At 36.7% G+C, this 27,050-nt stretch overlaps 1 protein-coding gene and 1 long non-coding RNA gene across 2 annotated transcripts in view; both read left to right on the top strand.

The window, feature by feature from the left end:
• LOC134811827 (sodium/hydrogen exchanger 8-like) overlaps positions 1 to 2,636 on the top strand; it is a 77,214-nt gene extending 74,578 nt beyond the window's left edge. The window contains exons 13-15 of the mRNA XM_063818923.1: positions 416 to 563; positions 1,312 to 1,444; positions 1,965 to 2,636. Of these exons, the coding sequence (XP_063674993.1) occupies positions 416 to 563; positions 1,312 to 1,444; positions 1,965 to 2,091 (408 nt within the window). The 3' untranslated portion in view covers positions 2,092 to 2,636. The remainder of the gene's footprint in view (positions 1 to 415; positions 564 to 1,311; positions 1,445 to 1,964) is intronic.
• Positions 2,637 to 12,491: 9,855 nt separating this feature from the next.
• LOC134811829 (uncharacterized) overlaps positions 12,492 to 27,050 on the top strand; it is a 44,013-nt gene continuing 29,454 nt past the window's right edge. The window contains exons 1-3 of the long non-coding RNA XR_010159852.1: positions 12,492 to 12,687; positions 13,214 to 13,332; positions 15,481 to 15,572. This is a non-coding gene — a long non-coding RNA (uncharacterized LOC134811829). The remainder of the gene's footprint in view (positions 12,688 to 13,213; positions 13,333 to 15,480; positions 15,573 to 27,050) is intronic.

The following is a 27,050-nucleotide window of genomic DNA, read 5'->3' as shown; positions in this document are numbered from 1 at the left end:
GTAGAATAAACTTATAACCCACTTTTAACTCAATATACTCAATATACTCTAGTAGTAGAATAAACTTATAACCCACTTTTAACTCAATATACTCAATATACTCTAGTAGTAGAATAAACTTATAACCCACTTTTAACTCAATATACTCAATATACTCTAGTAGTAGAATAAACTTATAACCCACTTTTAACTCAATATACTCAATATACTCTAGTAGTAGAATAAACTTATAACCCACTTTTAACTCAATATACTTAATATACTCTAGTAGTAGAATAAACTTATAACCCACTTTTAACTCAATATACTTAATATTATACTCTAGTAGTAGAATAAACTTATAACCCACTTTTAACTCAATATACTTAATATACTCTAGTAGTAGAATAAACTTATAACCCACTTTTAACTTCAGTTAGTACAATACTGGACAGACAGACAGACGGGACGGACCCGTCTAGAGAGTGAAGACCGGCAGAACCTGCAGAGTTCAGACGATACTGTCTTCTCTCTGACTGGGGAGGAAGGGGAGTACGTACACGTGCAGACCTCCCCACCTGCAGGTACGTACTAAATGTGCACGTGCAGACTTCCCCACCTGCAGGTACGTACTAAATGTGCACGTGCAGACCTCCCCACCTGCAGGTACGTACTAAATGTGCACGTGCAGACTTCCCCACCAGCAGGTACGTACTAAATGTGCACGTGCAGACCTCCCCAGCTGCAGGTACGTACTAAATGTGTACGTGCAGACTTCCCCACGTGCAGGTACGTACTGACTGTGCACGTGCAGACTTCCCCACCTGCAGGTACGTACTAAATGTGCACGTGCAGACCTCCCCACCTGCAGGTACGTACTAAATGTGCACGTGCAGACCTCCCCACCTGCAGGTACGTACTAAATGTGCACGTGCAGACTTCCCCACCAGCAGGTACGTACTAAATGTGCACGTGCAGACCTCCCCAGCTGCAGGTACGTACTAAATGTGTACGTGCAGACCTCCCCACCAGCAGGTACGTACTAAATGTGTACGTGCAGACTTCCCCACGTGCAGGTACGTACTGAATGTGCACGTGCAGACTACCCCACCTGCAGGTACGTTCTAAATGTGCACGTGCAGACCTCCCCACCTGCAGGTACGTACTAAATGTGTACGTGCAGACTTCCCCACGTGCAGGTACGTACTAAATGTGCACGTGTAAAAATCCCTACTATACGGGATTCGGGAAACGTTTAAAATGTGCAGGTTTGTTTTACAGAATTAAAGAAATTGATTTGAGTGACCTTGTTTTAAGTGACTTACATTTCAGTCGGATCGGACGAGTACATGTTGAGTAAAACTGTAGAGTTTGGCAGGAGTATGAATATAGATGATGTTGATTTAGGGCAGGTAGCTACAGGATGGAGCAAATGGGACGAGAAATACTTCATTCCTTTCTTCCGGTTCGTCCTCAATCTTGATATTATTCTTGTTATACATTCCTTTCTTCCGGTTCGTCCTAAATCTGGATATTATTCTTGTTATACATTCCTTTCTTCCGGTTCGTCCTCAATCTGGATATTATTCTTGTTATACATTCCTTTCTTTCGGTTCGTCCTCAATCTGGATATTATTCTTGTTATACATTCCTTTCTTTCGGTTCGTCCTCAATCTGGATATTATTCTTGTTATACATTCCTTTCTTTCGGTTCGTCCTCAATCTGGATATTATTCTTGTTATACATTCCTTTCTTCCGGTTCGTCCTCAATCTGGATATTATTATTGTTATACATTCCTTTCTTCCGGTTCGTCCTCAATCTGGATATTATTCTTGTTATGCATTCCTTTCTTCCGGTTCGTCCTCAATCTTGATATTATTCTTGTTTCATAGAGTTGGTTTTCCTTTGGTTGCGATACCACAAAAATGTGAACTGATTGCTCGGTTGCAATATAACATGTATAAGATGGATATATTTGATCAGAAAGCGGTTCACGCAACAAGAAATCAGAGCAGCATGTAACGAAATGCAGGAACGTACCGATAAATGGCACACGGACGTAGAAATGGGAAGTAATCGAGACGAAAACGAAGATGAGCACAGTCTTTAATTTGTAATATAGATGGGAAATATTATGAAGGAGCAATTAATTGGGTGATTAATTGGAAAGTTAAATGGACTGTTTTATTTCTATGGGAGACTTTGCTTTTGTAAAAATGTTCAAACCATATTCACGCCATTTTGTTTATTTTTTGATTTCTCCTGTGTAAATAAATTTTGCTGAGAGTTTTGTCGAAACTTGCTTTTAACCTTTATCTATGAGAAAGTGTATAATACAAAATATAAAGAACCAATTGTTTAACAAGTTGTATTAATTATTTAATCAATAGGTAGGTATTCTGATATGGTATCTTTGATATGATTTGTTAATTTCGCTTGCAAGCTGCTGAGGATAATAAATGTAATTAGGGATTGAGAAATATTTTAAGAATTGAGAATGTTGTACAGATAATTCGAACAGATTTTGTTTGTGGTACGATTTAGGAAAGCGATGGTTTTTCGCACAGCCTGACTTGATTAGTTGAAAAAAAGAAGCTTGTACTGCAATCCTAGCACCAACAAAATCTGTTATTTTATCAAAGTTTATGCTGAATGAAATAAGAGTTATTCTTAGTCAAGCTCAAGGTAAAGTAACTAAATAAATACATAATTTGGGTTACATTAGACCACGCCAAAAACCGACCATCTCCTGGTTTATCTTTCTGGCGCCGTCTCCTCGCGACATAAATGCGAATAAAGTATTATCTTTGCGCGTCACAACACCTCTTTTCCGCTTGATTTTGGAATTTAAGGAGTGATAGTTAATTATTATCAGATGCCATCGTGGAGTAGGTGGTCTCATGCATCTTTTTCCCCTCGACATAATAAAAGGAACCTAGACATGCAACCTGCAATCCGAAGGTCATTGCAGTCGTTACGGAATACTATAAGCCATAAGGTCTTCATGCTTTTATAATTAAATAGTTAAATAATACATGACGATAACTTGTAACCCCCAGAAGTTTCCAGTATCGTCATGAATCAATATACTTACTGAGCTTGGTGTCACTTGGTCATGAGAAAAGCTGGGATCGACTGTAAAATAGTATAGAAATAAGTGCCCTTCGTAACATTTATTCCTCTCAATTGAAAAACGACGAAGGTGTAAAGTATGAAACAGCATGAATCGTGGTGTGAAGATAAGGTGCACTCCGGCCTTGTGTAAAATGATGCAGGAAAGGAGGTTTAAACATGAAGTAATATGAAGTAAAATGTGCATAATATCGCAGTTCATAAAAGCATAAAAACAATTATTATAGAACGCTTCAGCACATAAGTTGCCGCAGGAAAAATGCGCTTCAGGTTATCGTCATCTCCATCATTGAAGTCGACATCATCTGCACACTCAGTGTCAAGGGGAAGGCCTCGACTAGTGATGGGTGGATCTGGCCTGCCCATTGTAGTATGCGAGGATGTTCAGTACAAGTGTAAACAGACACCCAGATAGTGCACCTGCAAGTACAAGTGTAAACAGACACCCAGATAGTGCACCTGCAAGTGTAAACAGACACCCAGATAGTGCACCTGCAAGTACAAATGTAAACAGACACCCAGATAGTGCACCTGCAAGTACAAGTGTAAACAGACACCCAGATAGTGCACCTGCAAATGTAAACAGACACCCAGATAGTGCACCTGCAAGTGTAAACAGACACCCAGATAGTGCACCTGCAAGTACAAGTGTAAACAGACACCCAGAAAGGCAGTCACCCTGAAAAGCGCCCAGCAGACTCAGAAACTGAGCTGATAGCGCTCCGTTAACATTGACTCTAACAACTGTGTTAGAAAAGAGGAGTGTTACTAATGTCTAATATTATTATTCAAATATAAATAAATAAATAATTCTCTAATTAAATATAAAGGTGGCGGGTTACGGGCAATAATCAGTGTATTCATTGTTTATGTCTAATATTGAGTAATATATAGTATAGTTGATTGACGATGTCAATCCGTCGAGATCGTTGCTCTGCGAAGTATATTGAGTAATATATAGTATAGTAGTATAGTAGTATATTGAGTAATATATAGTATAGTAGTATAGTAGTATATTGAGTAATATATAGTATAGTAGTATAGTAGTATATTGAGTAATATATAGTATAGTAGTATAGTAGTATATTGAGTAATATATAGGATAGTAGTATAGTAGTATATTGAGTAATATATAGTATAGTAGTATAGTAGTATATTGAGTAATATATAGGATAGTAGTATAGTAGTATATTGAGTAATATATAGTATAGTAGTATAGTAGTATATTGAGTAATATATAGTATAGTAGTATAGTAGTATATTGAGTAATATATAGGATAGTAGTATAGTAGTATATTGAGTAATATATAGTATAGTAGTATAGTAGTATATTGAGTAATATATAGTATAGTAGTATAGTAGTATATTGAGTAATATATAGTATAGTAGTATAGTAGTATATTGAGTAATATATAGTATAGTAGTATAGTAGTATATTGAGTAATATATAGTATAGTAGTATAGTAGTATATTGAGTAATATATAGTATAGTAGTATAGTAGTATATTGAGTAATATATAGTATAGTAGTATAGTAGTATATTGAGTAATATATAGTATAGTAGTATAGTAGTATATTGAGTAATATATAGTATAGTAGTATAGTAGTATATTGAGTAATATATAGTAAGTAGTAGTAGTATTGAGTAATATATAGTATAGTAGTATAGTAGTATATTGAGTAATATATAGTATAGTAGTATAGTAGTATATTGAGTAATATATAGTATAGTAGTATAGTAGTATATTGAGTAATATATAGTATAGTAGTATAGTAGTATATTGAGTAATATATAGTATAGTAGTATAGTAGTATATTGAGTAATATATAGTATAGTAGTATAGTAGTATATTGAGTAATATATAGTATAGTAGTATAGTAGTATATTGAGTAATATATAGTATAGTAGTATAGTAGTATATTGAGTAATATATAGTATAGTAGTATAGTAGTATATTGAGTAATATATAGTATAGTAGTATAGTAGTATATTGAGTAATATATAGTATAGTAGTATAGTAGTATATTGAGTAATATATAGTATAGTAGTATAGTAGTATATTGAGTAATATATAGTATAGTAGTATAGTAGTATATTGAGTAATATATAGTATAGTAGTATAGTAGTATATTGAGTAATATATAGTATAGTAGTATAGTAGTATATTGAGTAATATATACTATAGTAGTATAGTAGTATATTGAGTAATATATAGAACACTGTATTATATTGAGTAATATATAGTATAGTAGTATAGTAGTATATTGAGTAATATATAGTATAGTAGTATAGTAGTATATTGAGTAATATATAGGATAGTAGTATAGTAGTATATTGAGTAATATATAGTATAGTAGTATAGTAGTATATTGAGTAATATATAGTATAGTAGTATAGTAGTATATTGAGTAATATATAGTATAGTAGTATAGTAGTATATTGAGTAATATATAGTATAGTAGTATAGTAGTATATTGAGTAATATATAGTATAGTAGTATAGTAGTATATTGAGTAATATATAGTATAGTAGTATAGTAGTATATTGAGTAATATATAGTATAGTAGTATAGTAGTATATTGAGTAATATATAGTATAGTAGTATAGTAGTATATTGAGTAATATATAGAACACTGTATTATATTGAGTAATATATAGTATAGTAGTATAGTAGTATATTGAGTAATATATAGTATAGTAGTATAGTAGTATATTGAGTAATATATAGAACACTGTATTATATTGAGTAATATATAGTATAGTAGTATAGTAGTATATTGAGTAATATATAGTATAGTAGTATAGTAGTATATTGAGTAATATATAGTATAGTAGTATAGTAGTATATTGAGTAATATATAGTATAGTAGTATAGTAGTATATTGAGTAATATATAGTATAGTAGTATAGTAGTATATTGAGTAATATATAGTATAGTAGTATAGTAGTATATTGAGTAATATATACTATAGTAGTATAGTAGTATATTGAGTAATATATAGAACACTGTATTATATTGAGTAATATATAGTATAGTAGTATAGTAGTATATTGAGTAATATATAGTATAGTAGTATAGTAGTATATTGAGTAATATATAGGATAGTAGTATAGTAGTATATTGAGTAATATATAGTATAGTAGTATAGTAGTATATTGAGTAATATATAGAACACTGTATTATATTGAGTAATATATAGTATAGTAGTATAGTAGTATATTGAGTAATATATAGTATAGTAGTATAGTAGTATATTGAGTAATATATAGGATAGTAGTATAGTAGTATATTGAGTAATATATAGTATAGTAGTATAGTAGTATATTGAGTAATATATAGGATAGTAGTATAGTAGTATATTGAGTAATATATAGTATAGTAGTATAGTAGTATATTGAGTAATATATAGTATAGTAGTATAGTAGTATATTGAGTAATATATAGTATAGTAGTATAGTAGTATATTGAGTAATATATAGTATAGTAGTATAGTAGTATATTGAGTAATATATAGGATAGTAGTATAGTAGTATATTGAGTAATATATAGTATAGTAGTATAGTAGTATATTGAGTAATATATAGGATAGTAGTATAGTAGTATATTGAGTAATATATAGTATAGTAGTATAGTAGTATATTGAGTAATATATAGTATAGTAGTATAGTAGTATATTGAGTAATATATAGGATAGTAGTATAGTAGTATATTGAGTAATATATAGTATAGTAGTATAGTAGTATATTGAGTAATATATAGTATAGTAGTATAGTAGTATATTGAGTAATATATAGTATAGTAGTATAGTAGTATATTGAGTAATATATAGTATAGTAGTATAGTAGTATATTGAGTAATATATAGTATAGTAGTATAGTAGTATATTGAGTAATATATAGTATAGTAGTATAGTAGTATATTGAGTAATATATAGGATAGTAGTATAGTAGTATATTGAGTAATATATAGTATAGTAGTATAGTAGTATATTGAGTAATATATAGGATAGTAGTATAGTAGTATATTGAGTAATATATAGTATAGTAGTATAGTAGTATATTGAGTAATATATAGTATAGTAGTATAGTAGTATATTGAGTAATATATAGTATAGTAGTATAGTAGTATATTGAGTAATATATAGTATAGTAGTATAGTAGTATATTGAGTAATATATAGTATAGTAGTATAGTAGTATATTGAGTAATATATAGTATAGTAGTATAGTAGTATATTGAGTAATATATAGGATAGTAGTATAGTAGTATATTGAGTAATATATAGTATAGTAGTATAGTAGTATATTGAGTAATATATAGTATAGTAGTATAGTAGTATATTGAGTAATATATAGTATAGTAGTATAGTAGTATATTGAGTAATATATAGTATAGTAGTATAGTAGTATATTGAGTAATATATAGTATAGTAGTATAGTAGTATATTGAGTAATATATAGTATAGTAGTATAGTAGTATATTGAGTAATATATAGTATAGTAGTATAGTAGTATATTGAGTAATATATAGTATAGTAGTATAGTAGTATATTGAGTAATATATAGTATAGTAGTATAGTAGTATATTGAGTAATATATAGTATAGTAGTATAGTAGTATATTGAGTAATATATAGTATAGTAGTATAGTAGTATATTGAGTAATATATAGTATAGTAGTATAGTAGTATATTGAGTAATATATAGTATAGTAGTATAGTAGTATATTGAGTAATATATAGTATAGTAGTATAGTAGTATATTGAGTAATATATAGTATAGTAGTATAGTAGTATATTGAGTAATATATAGTATAGTAGTATAGTAGTATATTGAGTAATATATAGTATAGTAGTATAGTAGTATATTGAGTAATATATAGTATAGTAGTATAGTAGTATATTGAGTAATATATAGTATAGTAGTATAGTAGTATATTGAGTAATATATAGTATAGTAGTATAGTAGTATATTGAGTAATATATAGTATAGTAGTATAGTAGTATATTGAGTAATATATAGTATAGTAGTATAGTAGTATATTGAGTAATATATAGTATAGTAGTATAGTAGTATATTGAGTAATATATAGTATAGTAGTATAGTAGTATATTGAGTAATATATAGTATAGTAGTATAGTAGTATATTGAGTAATATATAGTATAGTAGTATAGTAGTATATTGAGTAATATATAGTATAGTAGTATAGTAGTATATTGAGTAATATATAGTATAGTAGTATAGTAGTATATTGAGTAATATATAGTATAGTAGTATAGTAGTATATTGAGTAATATATAGTATAGTAGTATAGTAGTATATTGAGTAATATATAGTATAGTAGTATAGTAGTATATTGAGTAATATATAGTATAGTAGTATAGTAGTATATTGAGTAATATATAGTATAGTAGTATAGTAGTATATTGAGTAATATATAGTATAGTAGTATAGTAGTATATTGAGTAATATATAGTATAGTAGTATAGTAGTATATTGAGTAATATATAGGATAGTAGTATAGTAGTATATTGAGTAATATATAGTATAGTAGTATAGTAGTATATTGAGTAATATATAGTATAGTAGTATAGTAGTATATTGAGTAATATATAGTATAGTAGTATAGTAGTATATTGAGTAATATATAGTATAGTAGTATAGTAGTATATTGAGTAATATATAGTATAGTAGTATAGTAGTATATTGAGTAATATATAGTATAGTAGTATAGTAGTATATTGAGTAATATATAGTATAGTAGTATAGTAGTATATTGAGTAATATATAGTATAGTAGTATAGTAGTATATTGAGTAATATATAGTATAGTAGTATAGTAGTATATTGAGTAATATATAGTATAGTAGTATAGTAGTATATTGAGTAATATATAGGATAGTAGTATAGTAGTATATTGAGTAATATATAGTATAGTAGTATAGTAGTATATTGAGTAATATATAGTATAGTAGTATAGTAGTATATTGAGTAATATATAGTATAGTAGTATAGTAGTATATTGAGTAATATATAGTATAGTAGTATAGTAGTATATTGAGTAATATATAGTATAGTAGTATAGTAGTATATTGAGTAATATATAGTATAGTAGTATAGTAGTATATTGAGTAATATATAGTATAGTAGTATAGTAGTATATTGAGTAATATATAGTATAGTAGTATAGTAGTATATTGAGTAATATATAGTATAGTAGTATAGTAGTATATTGAGTAATATATAGTATAGTAGTATAGTAGTATATTGAGTAATATATAGTATAGTAGTATAGTAGTATATTGAGTAATATATAGTATAGTAGTATAGTAGTATATTGAGTAATATATAGTATAGTAGTATAGTAGTATATTGAGTAATATATAGGATAGTAGTATAGTAGTATATTGAGTAATATATAGTATAGTAGTATAGTAGTATATTGAGTAATATATAGTATAGTAGTATAGTAGTATATTGAGTAATATATAGTATAGTAGTATAGTAGTATATTGAGTAATATATAGTATAGTAGTATAGTAGTATATTGAGTAATATATAGTATAGTAGTATAGTAGTATATTGAGTAATATATAGGATAGTAGTATAGTAGTATATTGAGTAATATATAGTATAGTAGTATAGTAGTATATTGAGTAATATATAGGATAGTAGTATAGTAGTATATTGAGTAATATATAGTATAGTAGTATAGTAGTATATTGAGTAATATATAGTATAGTAGTATAGTAGTATATTGAGTAATATATAGTATAGTAGTATAGTAGTATATTGAGTAATATATAGTATAGTAGTATAGTAGTATATTGAGTAATATATAGGATAGTAGTATAGTAGTATATTGAGTAATATATAGTATAGTAGTATAGTAGTATATTGAGTAATATATAGTATAGTAGTATAGTAGTATATTGAGTAATATATAGTATAGTAGTATAGTAGTATATTGAGTAATATATAGTATAGTAGTATAGTAGTATATTGAGTAATATATAGTATAGTAGTATAGTAGTATATTGAGTAATATATAGGATAGTAGTATAGTAGTATATTGAGTAATATATAGTATAGTAGTATAGTAGTATATTGAGTAATATATAGTATAGTAGTATAGTAGTATATTGAGTAATATATAGTATAGTAGTATAGTAGTATATTGAGTAATATATAGTATAGTAGTATAGTAGTATATTGAGTAATATATAGTATAGTAGTATAGTAGTATATTGAGTAATATATAGGATAGTAGTATAGTAGTATATTGAGTAATATATAGTATAGTAGTATAGTAGTATATTGAGTAATATATAGGATAGTAGTATAGTAGTATATTGAGTAATATATAGTATAGTAGTATAGTAGTATATTGAGTAATATATAGTATAGTAGTATAGTAGTATATTGAGTAATATATAGTATAGTAGTATAGTAGTATATTGAGTAATATATAGTATAGTAGTATAGTAGTATATTGAGTAATATATAGAACACTGTATTATATTGAGTAATATATAGTATAGAAGTATAGTAGTATATTGAGTAATATATAGAACACTGTATTATATTGAGTAATAAGTGATGACTTGACAGGTATCACTCCACCACATTAAACATTCAGCAGTTACAAATAATAACGAACAAACTAACAAACTAGATAGACATAACTCTGCAGTCTGCAATACGGTGGTCTATATAATGAGCGTTGTCCGGCACGTTATCCAACGTTTATGGGAAGTCTAGCTTCCCTCATTCTAATTTGTCTCACGCATTAAACTTAAAGAGTTTCAGCAGCTTGCAGCAGCGTACGTCACTTATACGTATAGGCGCAGTTTATATACCTTATCGGACCTTATTTGGACGGACATTACATGAACGGACGTAATTATGAACGGACATTAATATGAACGCTCGAAGGCATTCAAAACCATCAAAAAGCCGAATTTGTTTAAAATTTGTTGAGGTTTTTATAATTTCAGAAAATGATTTTTAAATCCATTTTATATACAATAAGTAAGAAAAGCAGTCATTAAGCAGTAAAATTTTAAAATATGTGTTCATGATCAGTATCTAATATCACATATCATCTTCATCAAATGGGCTTTCGTGTATGAAATAGTCCATGCTTAAACAAGCATCAGTGATTTCTAGCTTTATGGAAACCTTTTTTTATCAAACTGCCCCGGTCCTGCATTTCAGTGTTAACTTTTACAAGCCATTCGGCGTGAAGTGGTTTTATCTTAGACAACTTTAGGTTTTAACCTTTAACATCACGTGGAGCTTTCCTAGCACTGTTTCATTACCTCCCCTCAGTAATATGAACTATAACAACGTCGGACAATGTCCTTGGCAACATGATTTGCCGTAATATCTAGAGGCTGGAACAAGTTTGTCATGTTGGCGGGGACTAGCTCATGAACTATGTTGTTGAGTGCCATAATTTTGTTGACTTTTTCCGCCAAGTGACCCTTGAAAACATCATATACTAGTAGAGTTTTCTGTGCCTCCGGCAGACCAAGGAGAACCTTTCCGTCGTTAACTTACGTCACAATAAAGTTATCATAGTTGTCATATTCTGGACAAAAAGTTCGAAATGGAAAAAGTTTTGAAAAAATTTCAACGGACTTTAACTTGGACGGACATTAATTGAACGGACTTTATTTGAACGGACATTAAGATGAACGCTAGGGCCTCCAGCGTTCAAGTAATGTCCGTCCAAATAAGGTCCGATAAGGTAATCAAGAGGCTTGCATATTATATCTCCGCCAAAAGCACACTCCCCAAATTGCGCGCATTGCTGCAACTTCTTTCAAACTTCATGAATCGAGGAAAATTATTTTGCTATGTATTCAGAGTCAATATATGCACTTATACAAATCACTTGGAATACTTTTGAAAGAGAATAACAAGCTCAAAAACGCTACTAACGTATTTCTCCATAAAAAGCACAATAGCGTGAGAAGCTTTTGCCGAGGTGTCAGCAGCTTGCAGCAGCGTACGTCACTTATATACAACTCATTGCTCCAAATGATTTGTCAAGTTTTTGCTTTGTCACTACAAATCCTTAGATTGTCACAAAACCCCTAACTTTGTGACACAGTTTAATTGTATTATGCGATATGAGCAGCTCAGCTACACACCAACAATTACCTACAAATTACAGGGCTCAATTCCGGTCTGCTACAGGCTAATACTCATTACTCACCAGCTAGAAAGGTGTTGAGTACTCTCAGCTCCGTGTAGGTAGGTAATATAATACCGCAGTGATCTAATGAAATGTCACGTTACACATCACGTTACCTTACCTGCTGACATTAAACTCGCTATTCTGAGCTCTCGGACGGGTCACGTGAAGTGCACGTGACGCATTTAATCATGTTCCTGTACTCTGGAATGCCAGTAATCTACATCCAAATCGTTTGGTTCGTCAGCTCGTTGTGACTTATTTCTTATTCTCGATCTCGTGTCTTTGTAAGCTTACACTAAACCTGGCCAGATTTATTAGCTTGTTTAAATCGACGCATCTTTGTTGACGAGACACTTATACTTCTTGGCAGGTACGTGGAAGATTTATAGTAAAGAGACTTTCTGAAGTTATAAAACTCAGCTAAATTCAGCTACTCACTACCCCGAGTTTAGCTCAATTCAGCTATAAACTCGGGGTAGTTAGTACTGTTTCTTTTCTTTTTCGTGTAACTTACTACATAATATAAATTACCAATACAATGCAGATGTTATATTAGTCTCAGTTGGGTTATTATGGCTGATACTGGAAAGTACCGTGATTTAATATAGATTTTCACCTGGCATAGCTGGGGCCTGGAGCACTTACAATTTAGTACATCTCCAATAATAGGGACTTTACGCCCCAGTTAAGTTATGTGTTTGTGGGCAATTTGGGGGCCTGGGACACTTACACTTTACATGTACAGCCGTTATAACTTCAAACGGGATCAATACAAATTTATACAATTAGTCGCAACCAGGCGACTTATAAACAATACTCCAATCCGGATTTTACATGTTATAAGTATAACTTCTGGTACACCTTTTTCAATGGTTTTTGATTGAAAATGTTTTCAGTGACTGAGTTTCAAGAAACTTTGAAAAACAATTTTGAGAAGAAACCTGTTTCCTTATTCCTAACTAATCTATCTTGACCTTGTGAAGACTTCGTCCTACCCCAGGTTATCAAATATCAGGTTTGTGAATGTTTTACAAAACAACTTAATCTTTCTTTTATATTACTTTTTAATATGCTGATTAATTTTAGGGACATCTATTTCTAAGTAAGTGCCAATACCATTTAAGAATACGACTGCCAGCACGCTATTTTAAAGCGATAAGATACTCAGTATCTAGACAGCTCAAATCTCAATCTTTCTCCCACAATTATTGGTTCTTGATCAGCCACGTAGCCAGCAATAAGATTAAGGCAGGAACTTGGCGAAGCGCCAGATAACCCCATCCATATATTTCTGTCCCGCATCAGGGTTCGCAGTTCCTCTTTAGAGTTTGTCACAACTTCCTTCAGTAACATAGACAAGTAGCTTTGTCTTGGTCGGCCTTGCTGTGCTCTACCATGCATAGGTTCCCATAAGACTAAATCACTAGCAAGTAGCTTAGGATGTCTGATGCAGTGTCCTGCCATTTTTAATCTCCTGCTTCGTAACCCTACTCGGCGTCAGTCAATTGCATAATTGAATAACTGATGCCTTGGTAGGCTACCATACAAAGTTATATTGCTGACCTTGTTCTTCCATGAGATACCCAGCGCCATACGCAGCATCTTTGTGTATGTCCCGTCCAAACTTTTCTCTTGAGCCTTCGTCAGTTTCCAGGTTTCTGATCCGTAGAGCAGTACTGCATACTGATCACAAGCCGCTATGAACAATCTAATCTTAAGGCTCTTTCAGGGTTTGAATTTCCAAATATCCTTCAGTCTATGTAGGGCACCCCATGCTTTTCCCTTTCTAACCCTTATCTCCCTATCTGTGCTATGTAACTTACATTGTAGGGCACCTCATGCTTTAGAGGTCGCTAGATCGATCCTCCATATTCAAATTTCAATGTCATAACCTTGGTCTTGCCTTTGAGCGTGCTAAATCAGTCGATCTTCGAGATTGTTCTTAAAGGGCCCCCGACAGTTGAAAACAGCTTGAATCGATGTATTTTCGGACGTTGATTCAGAATCACACCCCATGACATAGGGTTAAAATGCTCCCCTGCCAAGATATTGGCGAAAAACTGTCTTGATCACGTGATATGACCGTGCGTATAAGGAAGTTAGTCGAATTTCTCGTTCGGTTAGGGTTTCAGCATATGCTTTTGTTAGGGATTGGGTTAGGGTTAGGGTTGGGATCAGATAAGAGGGTTAGGGTTTCGAATAGTCGTTCAGGGCCAGCTAGAGAACGGGTTGAAAAAGTCACGTGACAGTCGAGTGTAGAGTGATTAATCATCATCCTCTTGCCTTCGTTTAAGTGTAGCCATACGCTCGCTGCCGCCGCGATTCTACTCGGAGCAGGAACTGAGGAACTCGTTGGCCTTGTCCATGTCCTCAGAAATAAGTGGTATATCATCTGCAAAGTCCACATCGGTGATGATCTTGGGCCCCACTCTTCTGCTTTTTTTACGTTCGAGAGTGAGTCCAAGTCGCTCCGCATCATCACCTATGGCTTGCCTCATACAGTAGTCGATGACTATTGCAAAAAGGTAAGGTGCTAAGGTTTCACCCTGTAACACACCTGCTAGTACCTCAAACAACAGTTTCTCCGTCTGGAGTTATATTAGGACTTTGGCCGTTGTCTTCTCGTACATGAGCCGTATAAGCTGTACGATTTTGACTGGAATACCGTAAGCCTATAGAATCTTGAGCATTTTCCCACGATGTACACTGTAGAAAGCCTTCTTAAAGTCTATAAATGTCAGAACAGCTGGCAGTTTCCGACTCTTGACACCCTTTATTAGACGCCTCAGTACCAATATCTGCTGGGCTTAGATGTCCCTCACATAAATCGAGGCCTTTTTTTCAAAAAGCTAAGGCAAAATGCAGGATAACGTGGAAAATGCAGGATAACGTGGAAAATGCAGGATAACGTGGAAATATTCTCAAATTCTCTCAAAATGTTTCATTCGGCTTTACGTCCCCTAGCTGTCCGGTCGGACTCGCCTGCCATGGCAGATTATCTTGGCTACGGGGCTGTTCTTGATTAGTTAATTACCTACTTAATATCAGTTAATTAATTCCTCCATTTATGTGAGGGACATCTGAGTTAGTACCATTTTAGAATACGACTGCCCGCGTCCTATTGTAAAGCTGTAAAATAAAAAACTCACGCGGAGAATTTCAGTGAAGTACAGGATCACAACAACTTATTCGAGCAACTACTTTCTAACTGGTATCTATCTTGTGAAGACTCTCTCCTCAACCCCAAGTTATCAGGTTTGTAAACGTTTTATAGAATTTAGACGACATAGTCTTCCTTCTCATATTATTTGTTTTAGATAAGACTCATTGTTGTGCCCTATTCGTTCCTTGTGCCCCACCCTGCTTAGTGCTGTGTTCGACCTTGGCTAACTGTGAGAAATTTCCGGGCATTGACTGTTTATTGGTGTATTGGTAGGCAGTATTGCTACTGTTAGTTCAATTGCTCTGAAAGTACAGACATTTTTTCAATTCCTAGAATTGCAGGATACTTCGAGAATTGTAGCATATACATCGAGCCTTTTTCGTGTCCATATAGAGTCATTGTATTGTTCCTTAATTCCTTATTAAGGCAAAATAGGGCTTCAACAGAACAGTACAGGTAGGGATATTGAAAATGTATAGTGCACAATTGCACTCTTTATGGTAGATCGTTGTACTGGTTATTTTCAAGAGATTTCCCATTTAGGCCCATCCTGACCAATCAAAACGTTAAAATTTTAGGAACAAACAAAATTGAGATGAAGAAACAAAATTGAGATAAATCTTACATGTGGAGTTGCTATGTTGCATAATTCATCTCGCTTGCATTATGTAGATATACGTAACGAGGCATAATTCATCTCGCTTGCATTATGTAGATATACGTAACGAGGCATAATTCATCTCGCTTGCATTATGTAGATATACGTAACGAGGCATAATTCATCTCGCTTGCATTATGTAGATATACGTAACGAGGCATAATTCATCTCGCTTGCATTATGTAGATATACGTAACGAGGCATAATTCATCTCGCTTGCATTATGTAGATATACGTAACGAGGCATAATTCATCTCGCTTGCATTATGTAGATATACGTAACGAGGCATAATTCATCTCGCTTGCATTATGTAGATATACGTAACGAGGCATAATTCATCTCGCTTGCATTATGTAGATATACGTAACGAGGCATAATTCATCTCGCTTGCATTATGTAGATATACGTAACGAGGCATAATTCATCTCGCTTGCATTATGTAGATATACGTAACGAGGCATAATTCATCTCGCTTGCATTATGTAGATATACGTAACGAGGCATAATTCATCTCGCTTGCATTATGTAGATATACGTAACGAGGCATAATTCATCTCGCTTGCATTATGTAGATATACGTAACGAGGCATAATTCATCTCGCTTGCATTATGTAGATATACGTAACGAGGCATAATTCATCTCGCTTGCATTATGTAGATATACGTAACGAGGCATAATTCATCTCGCTTGCATTATGTAGATATACGTAACGAGGCATAATTCATCTCGCTTGCATTATGTAGATATACGTAACGAGGCATAATTCATCTCGCTTGCATTATGTAGATATACGTAACGAGGCATAATTCATCTCGCTTGCATTATGTAGATATACGTAACGAGGCATAATTCATCTCGCTTGCATTATGTAGATATACGTAACGAGGCATAATTCATCTCGCTTGCATTATGTAGATATACGTAACGAGGCATAATTCATCTCGCTTGCATTATGTAGATATACGTAACGAGGCATAATTCATCTCGCTTGCATTATGTAGATATACGTAACGAGGCATAATTCATCTCGCTTGCATTATGTAGATATACGTAACGAGGCATAATTCATCTCGCTTGCATTATGTAGATATACGTAACGAGGCATAATTCATCTCGCTTGCATTATGTAGATATACGTAACGAGGCATAATTCATCTCGCTTGCATTATGTAGATATACGTAACGAGGCATAATTCATCTCGCTTGCATTATGTAGATATACGTAACGAGGCATAATTCATCTCGCTTGCATTATGTAGATATACGTAACGAGGCATAATTCATCTCGCTTGCATTATGTAGATATACGTAACGAGGCATAATTCATCTCGCTTGCATTATGTAGATATACGTAACGAGGCATAATTCATCTCGCTTGCATTATGTAGATATACGTAACGAGGCATAATTCATCTCGCTTGCATTATGTAGATATACGTAACGAGGCATAATTCATCTCGCTTGCATTATGTAGATATACGTAACGAGGCATAATTCATCTCGCTTGCATTATGTAGATATACGTAACGAGGCATAATTCATCTCGCTTGCATTATGTAGATATACGTAACCAGGCATAATTCATCTCGCTTGCATTATGTAGATATACGTAACGAGGCATAATTCATCTCGCTTGCATTATGTAGATATACGTAACCAGGCATAATTCATCTCGCTTGCATTATGTAGATATACGTAACGAGGCATAATTCATCTCGCTTGCATTATGTAGATATACGTAACGAGGCATAATTCATCTCGCTTGCATTATGTAGATATACGTAACGAGGCATAATTCATCTCGCTTGCATTATGTAGATATACGTAACGAGGCATAATTCATCTCGCTTGCATTATGTAGATATACGTAACGAGGCATAATTCATCTTCCTTGCATTATGTAGATATACGTAACGAGGCATAATTCATCTCGCTTGCATTATGTAGATATACGTAACGAGGCATAATTCATCTCGCTTGCATTATGTAGATATACGTAACGAGGCATAATTCATCTCGCTTGCATTATGTAGATATACGTAACGAGGCATAATTCATCTCGCTTGCATTATGTAGATATACGTAACGAGGCATAATTCATCTTCCTTGCATTATGTAGATATACGTAACGAGGCATAATTCATCTCGCTTGCATTATGTAGATATACGTAACGAGGCATAATTCATCTCGCTTGCATTATGTAGATATACGTAACGAGGCATAATTCATCTCGCTTGCATTATGTAGATATACGTAACGAGGCATAATTCATCTCCCTTGCATTATGTAGATATACGTAACGAGGCATAATTCATCTCGCTTGCGTTATGTAGATAAACGTAACGAGGCATAATTCATCTCGCTTGCATTATGTAGATATACGTTGAAATGACTTGCTCTTACCTTTGTAATAAGAGTGAGCTAAAGCTCCATGCTAAGATAAGTAACATCGTTAGTAACAATCATAACACTCCTCATATCTCAGATTCCACGTTAACTTCCAATGTATGTTACTAGACGTATTTCCAAATGATATTTATTTGAATCGTTATCTATCTGCGTATCCTTTACATCCTTCCCAATCAATAAGCTGGATATTGACATTGGGGTAAAAGTCCAACGTGATAAAATATTATTATTCATGTAAATAATGTCCCTCATGATAATAATAGTGTCCGTTCATCACGTTATAACAAGATTCTTATCGTCAATAAAATATTATCAATCATGTAAATAACGTCCCTCATGATAATAATAATGTCTGTTCATCACGTTATAACAAGATTCTCATTGTCAATAATATATTATTAATCATGTAAATAATGTCCCTCATGATAATAATAATGTCCGTTATGATGATCCAATAGTCATGATAAATAGTATAACATATTTGTATCATTTCTATCATGTCCCAAATGTCCTATTACCCTCTGAAATACCCCAAATTCCATCAATCCTCATCTGCGTCTGGTTGTCCGCTGGCCTCTGCATCTTCGTACCGCTTCTTCTTCCCGTCCGCCTGCAGTAACCTCACTGGATTCCTAGTCCTCCCGGATCTCCGAACGGTTAGCGCTGCATCAGGTGGAGCTACCGGGGACTGTTCCATGACCTCTGGAACACCGTCGTTCACTTGAGGGTGTAGTTCATCTCGCTGGGGATGTGTCACCGTAGGGCTGTCCGGCTCCGGAGCCACCTCACTGCTCACTACTCTCTTGTGCGTTTTCAAGTAGTTGAACCGTCTATCTTTACGCGTGCCTCTACTGTCCTTATCCACTGGCTCCATCGTGTAAGTATATCCGTCACCCTTGATCACTGTTATCCTGTACGGCTCCGAGTAGCGGGGGGATGTCTTCCCGCCTTTATTGCTCCTTGCTTCGTCCGTGAGCCTATAACGCACCAAGTCGCCTACTTCGTACGGGGTTTTGCAGGGTCCTTCTTTCTCTGCTGATTCCACTCTCTCCTCTTGATATTCGACCAGGTTTGTTCGTGCTTGCTCAGTCAACAGTCTGCATTCTTCGTCCCTCTCCTCCAATACAGTTGTTCCAGGCGTCTTCACCTTATCCCTCTCCTGAGCAATCATGTCGTCTGGTCGGTTAAAATCCCTGCCAAACAAAAGCCTAGCTGGAGTAAAACCTGTTGTAGCGTTGATCGAGTTGTTGTGGCTCCCTTGTACCAGGTATAAGGCCTCCGGCCACTTCTCCCCATCGTTCTCGCAAAGGCATCTGATCTGGTTCATTAACTGGTTCTGCCTCTCTACTTGCCCCTGGCTCTGGGGGTGTCCCGCCTGCAGTAACCTCACTGGATTCCTAGTCCTCCCGGATCTCCGAACGGTTAGCGCTGCATCAGGTGGAGCTACCGGGGACTGTTCCATGACCTCTGGAACACCGTCGTTCACTTGAGGGTGTAGTTCATCTCGCTGGGGTTGTGTCACCGTAGGGCTGTCCGGCTCCGGAGCCACCTCACTGCTCACTACTCTCTTGTGCGTTTTCAAGTAGTTGAACCGTCTATCTTTACGCGTGCCTCTACTGTCCTTATCCACTGGCTCCATCGTGTAAGTATATCCGTCACCCTTGATCACTGTTATCCTGTACGGCTCCGAGTAGCGGGGGGATGTCTTCCCGCCTTTATTGCTCCTTGCTTCGTCCGTGAGCCTATAACGCACCAAGTCGCCTACTTCGTACGGGGTTTTGCAGGGTCCTTCTTTCTCTGCTGATTCCACTCTCTCCTCTTGATATTCGACCAGGTTTGTTCGTGCTTGCTCAGTCAACAGTCTGCATTCTTCGTCCCTCTCCTCCAATACAGTTGTTCCAGGCGTCTTCACCTTATCCCTCTCCTGAGCAATCATGTCGTCTGGTCGGTTAAAATCCCTGCCAAACAAAAGCCTAGCTGGAGTAAAACCTGTTGTAGCGTTGATCGAGTTGTTGTGGCTCCCTTGTACCAGGTATAAGGCCTCCGGCCACTTCTCCCCATCATTCTCGCAAAGGCATCTGATCTGGTTCATTAACTGGTTCTGCCTCTCTACTTGCCCCTGGCTCTGGGGGTGTCCCGGTGAACCCAACTTGTGTCTGATACCCACTCTTTTACACAGTTCCTCGAACACCTCTGCAATAAAATGTGGACCTCTATCCGATCTCATCTTTTCCGGGATCCCGAAAAGACTTATCCATCTTTCGACCACTGCATCTGCTGCCGTTTTTGCTCTTGCATCAATGCTCGGTACAAAGATTATGAATCGACTAAACACATCTTGCATTTGGAGGACGTACCTGTATGGATGCTCCCTCGCTGTTTGGAATGGACCAAGAAAATCAAGCATCATCTCCTCCAGAGGTTTTCCGGGTATACTCGTCTTGGACACTGGCGCCTTATTCGGGTTGTTAACGTGTTTGTTCAGACCACACTCTTCACATGCCTGAACGTATTGTTCTATGTCTTGCCTCATGTTCGGCCACCAAAAGTTATCTCGTGCCCTCTTCCAGGTGCGTGTGTTCCCCATATGAGCCGCTGTAGCACTCCTATGAACAAGATTCATAATTTTGTCCCTGTACGTCTTAGGAACTATTATCCTGTTCTTTTCCACTGTTCCGAAAGGGTTGCTTTCCCGCTTCTTTCCCCCGTTGAACCGTAATCTTAATATCCCCTCTGAGTCGATGAAAATCCTGTCCCTATGCTTCCACATCGCTTTGACTTCCTCATCGTTGCTCCCGCTGGGCTTCCTCCACGATTCTGATTCGCTATTTCCGGGGTTCAGATCTGTTCCTTTCAAAACCGCCTTACGCATCGTTTGTACTGCTGCGTCATTGCTCTGCTCGCTCAGGATCTGTTCTCGACTGACAGTTATCGCCTCCTCGCCTCCAGCGGTCATCACGACAAACACTTCACTACGGTCTTTTACAGCTACATTTCCGTCACATTTGACCCGTGAAAGGTAATCAGCTATTCTCATCTCTGGGCTTTTCCCTTTCTTATGAGTGACTTTCATGTCAAACTGCTGAATCAGGTCTAACCAACGTCCCCTTCTCCCCGTCTCATTCTCCGGTTCAAGTGAACGAAGCCAACTCAGTGCTTGGTGGTCCGTGATAAGGTTGAACTGCTTGCCTAGATACACTCTGAACTTCACTACCGCCTTAACCATCGCCAACAACTCCTTCTTGGTAGCTGAGTATCCCTGTTCTGCTTTGGATAACGCGTGGTGGTAGAATGCCACAGGCTTCAGGGTATCCGGTGCTTCCATGCACCTCTGTGCCAGCATGGCTCCTGCTGCCATTTGACTACAGTCTGTTACTAAGGTGAATGGCTTATCCATGTCGGGCAAACTCAACGACACTGCGTCCGCAATCAATTTCTTTATTGTTGAAAATGATTCATTCATTTCCTCCGTCCACTTCAGCCGGGCATACGGCTGGTCCGTGATCGCATTATACAATGGCCTGGTAATCTGTGACAATCCTGGTAGCCACCTTTGCACGTAGCCAAACGCACCTAAAGCCCTTCTAAGCTCTCGTACATTATGAGGGCGCTCTATGCTCCTCAGTTGCTGCACTCTCTGTTCGTTTATCTTCACCATGCCTTCTTTGATGGTGCATCCCAAGTAACTGACCTCCCTGACTCCAAACTGGCACTTCTTCGATGCCAAGGCCAGGCTTGCATCCTTCACCTTTTCCAGCACCTTCTTGAGCCGTTTCATGAATACCTCCCAAGTTTCCCCCCAGACTAGGATGTCGTCCAAATAGCACAGTGCATCGACGAAGTTTGAACTCCCCAAGATCACTGACATCATCCTTTGGAACGAATATCCTGCACCTTTCAAACCAAACGGGGTTCTTCCTGCAAACTCATAATGCCCCCATGGTACTACAAATGCCGTTGTCTCCGAATCTTCCTTTCGTAGTGGTAACTGGTGGTATCCCGACTTTGCATCAAGGACTGCAAAGTACTTAGCCTTCCCCAGCCTGTCCAAAAGATCGTCAATGAGTGGTATTGGATGTAAAGTCGCTGTATTTGACTTCTCATTGGTTATCCGATAATCAATCGCCATCCTCAGGCTCCCATCTTTCTTGCGTGCACACACTATGGGTGATGCCCATTGGCTGTTAGATTCCCTGACTACTCCTTGTTTGAGTAGCTCATCGACGTGTTCCCGGACTTCATCGGCTAACTCTTTTGACAACCTCCTCGGCTTGCTCACTACTGGTGAGCTGTCCTCTTTCAGCCTTATGGTGTGCTCCACACCCACTCTAACAATAGGCAGCTCTCCTCCCTTATAGAACACACCTTCATATCTGTTTAGAAGTCCTATTAATTGACCCCTCTTGCTCGGCTCCAGCTCACTGCACACCAACTCGCTCAATTCCGTTGCTTTGCCTTTCTTTGTAGCCCTGGTGAACGCTTTACCCGCATTGTGGTTCGATACCCATACGGTCCCGAGTTCAACTGTAGCAATGGGATCCCCTTCTGCCAGGGTCACCTCTTCCTCTCCTAGATTTGCTACCCTGATCTGTACCTTACCGCTCTTTGTTCCCTGAACAATCCCGTAAGGTGTGCTTACTAGCTTATCGTCAAACGTTATTGGTTGAACCATATACTCCTTACCCATCTCCATGTTGGGGATGTAACATGTCACTAACGCCTCACTCCTGGTAGGGATCTTACGTTCGGCATCCACTACCACTTCCACTGAGTTCTCCTCCTCAATGGTCCCTGCGACGCTGCTCCTGCCTGCGGCTGGGTGGCATAGCAACTCTATCTCTTCACTGTTACCATTGATAGTCATCACACTCTTGTTGAAGTCAAATGATATGTTGGCTATCCTAGACCAGAAATCTATCCCCAATATCATCGAGCAGATCATCTTCTCAACCACAATGAATCGCTGGTGGGCGAAAGTCAGTCCACCCACAGAGACAGTTCTTCGTATCTCTCCCGTGACAGGTATTCTTTCGCCGGATACTCCTCTCCCACATAACGCCGATTTCTCCATTGTGGCCTTCTCCTGTTCTGTAAGTAAGTCTTCACATATTAATGACCACTGGGCCCCTGTATCGAACAGTGCAGTTTCCTCAACTCCATTCTCCCACTTAATCCTAATATATGGTGTCGAGTTCAGACCCTCTGAAGCGATCCCCTTCATCTGTTGTAACTGCTTCCGCCGTCCTTTACCACCCTTCTCAGGAGTAATGACCCGAAACTGGGCTCTGGCACATGCCCAAGGTTTCACGTCATGCTTCTCCCCTTCTCTGCTGCTAGGTTGCTCTCCAGTATTCTCCCCGCCCCCATCATTCTGCCCGTCTATAGGGGGCTCTACTGAAAATCCGTACCCCTTCCTCTTCCAGCCTTGTCACCTCTTCTTGCCGGTCTCCACGTAGGGTCCTCCTTCTTTCGCACTGCGCAGTGAAACCATCCCCCTCGGTGTTTCTTTTTACAGTAGAAGCATTCAAGGAATTCTAGTGGTAGCCCGTCTGATGATTCACCACTTCCTCTCGAACTGTTGCTCCTGTTTGACCGGCCTGACTCACCGGACGATTGCTTCCTCCTGTCTCCAGCATGTGACGATGACTTCTGCTCCCACGCGCTAACCGAATATTCTTGTGCTGCGTTGATGCTGCCGGTCTCCTTACCCATGGCTTTTACTGCGTCGTCCGTCTTCTTTGCTATATCCGCTACCTTCAGGAGGTCCTCCAGGGGTTTCGCCTCTTGCCGTGATTTCATCCAGCCACCCTCTAGCAGCTTCCGCTTGATCCTCTCGTCCCCCAATCCACTTACAAACTTCCATGCTACCCTTCTGTCGAGGTCTAATTGGCTATCTCCGTCGTATGCCTCTTTCACCGTCATTTGCAGTCGGGTCATGTAGTCACTGATTGTCTCCCTGGGCTCCTGGATACTCTTCTCAAACCCAAGAATGTTCAGTTCGATTGCCTGTACATTCGTGAATTTATCCTTCAACTTACTTACAAGTAATTCGTCGTTACTTGTCCACGGATTCAGCATGGAGCTCGCAAAACTCACGTAGTCAAATGCTTCCCCTTGCAGACAAAGCGTCAGCTTCCCAGCCCTGTAGGATGGGGAGTCCCATCCTCTCAGTCGTGCCCGCATGTTCAGCTCTTTGACAACTTTATATCTCTCGATGAACCTTCTCATTGAAACTGCAGAGTAGTCCCCGTCGTGTCCGAAAGATAGGTCTATCCTCTCTTCCTTTCCCATCGCGTCGTACGGCGTCCCCAGTACTTCTTCCTCTACTGGCTCTTGTTTCACCTTGATGCTTCCTTGGGCCATTTCTCCGCCATAACTGCCCGTCAGCATTGTACAGGCTAGTACTGTTTCTGCGCAACTCTTCTGAAAGTACTCCGCCTCGACATTGTCATTCGCCAAGTCCTCTTGGGCCAATGTCATCCGCTGGAGCAACTCTACTGCTTCCTTGTTCATTTCCTCCCACTTCGCTTTATTCTCCTGGATCCGCTCCTGAACATTGCCAGCATTCTTCTTGATCTCCCGGTTCTCTACTTCCAGGGCTGCGATCTTTTCCGACATTTCCTTGTTGTTCTTCATCAACAAAGCCAAGCTGGCCTGTACCTCTTTCATCTGTTCATCCATAGCGTCGTTCGTATTCACTTCTGTCACCAATGAAATGACTTGCTCTTACCTTTGTAATAAGAGTGAGCTAAAGCTCCATGCTAAGATAAGTAACATCGTTAGTAACAATCATAACAACGTAACGAGGCATAATTCATCTCGCTTGCATTACGTAGATATACGTAACGAGGCATAATTCATCTCGCTTGCATTATGTAGATATACGTAACGAGGCATAATTCATCTCGCTTGCATTATGTAGATATACGTAACGAGGCATAATTCATCTCGCTTGCATTATGTAGATATACGTAACGAGGCATAATTCATCTCGCTTGCATTATGTAGATATACGTAACCAGGCATAATTCATCTCGCTTGCATTATGTAGATATACGTAACGAGGCATAATTCATCTCGCTTGCATTATGTAGATAAACGTAACGAGGCATAATTCATCTCGCTTGCATTATGTAGATATACGTAATGAGGCATAATTCATCTCGCTTGCATTATGTAGATATACGTAACGAGGCATAATTCATCTCGCTTGCATTATGTAGATATACGTAACGAGGCATAATTCATCTCGCTTGCATTATGTAGATATACGTAACGAGGCATAATTCATCTCGCTTGCATTATGTAGATATATGTAACGAGGCATAATTCATCTCGCTTGCATTATGTAGATATACGTAACGAGGCATAATTCATCTCGCTTGCATAATGTAGATATACGTAACGAGGCGTAATTCATCTCGCTTGCATTATGTAGATATACGTAACGAGGCATAATTCATCTCGCTTGCATTATGTAGATATACGTAACGAGGCATAATTCATCTCGCTTGCATTATGTAGATATACGTAACGAGGCATAATTCATCTCGCTTGCATTATGTAGATATATGTAACGAGGCATAATTCATCTCGCTTGCATTATGTAGATATACGTAACGAGGCATAATTCATCTCGCTTGCATAATGTAGATATACGTAACGAGGCGTAATTCATCTCGCTTGCATAATGTAGATATACGTAACGAGGCGTAATTCATCTCGCTTGCATTATGTAGATATACGTAACGAGGCATAATTCATCTCGCTTGCATTATGTAGATATACGTAACGAGGCATAATTCATCTCGCTTGCATTATGTAGATATACGTAACGAGGCATAATTCATCTCGCTTGCATTATGTAGATATACGTAACGAGGCATAATTCATCTCGCTTGCATTATGTAGATATACGTAACGAGGCATAATTCATCTCGCTTGCATTATGTAGATATACGTAACCAGGCATAATTCATCTCGCTTGCATTATGTAGATATACGTAACGAGGCATAATTCATCTCGCTTGCATTATGTAGATATACGTAACGAGGCATAATTCATCTCGCTTGCATTATGTAGATATACGTAACGAGGCATAATTCATCTCGCTTGCATTATGTAGATATACGTAACGAGGCATAATTCATCTCGCTTGCATTATGTAGATATACGTAACGAGGCATAATTCATCTCGCTTGCATTATGTAGATATACGTAACGAGGCATAATTCATCTCGCTTGCATTATGTAGATATATGTAACGAGGCATAATTCATCTCGCTTGCATTATGTAGATATACGTAACGAGGCATAATTCATCTCGCTTGCATTATGTAGATATACGTAACGAGGCATAATTCATCTCGCTTGCATTATGTAGATATACGTAACGAGGCATAATTCATCTCGCTTGCATTATATTGTAGATATACGTAACGAGGCATAATTCATCTCGCTTGCATTATGTAGATATACGTAACGAGGCATAATTCATCT

Source organism: Bolinopsis microptera, chromosome 2, assembly GCF_026151205.1.
Source record: "Bolinopsis microptera isolate Bmic1 chromosome 2, MBARI_Bmic_1.0, whole genome shotgun sequence".
Lineage (NCBI taxonomy): Eukaryota > Metazoa > Ctenophora > Tentaculata > Lobata > Bolinopsidae > Bolinopsis > Bolinopsis microptera.
This window is presented reverse-complemented; position numbering and strand designations above follow the sequence as displayed.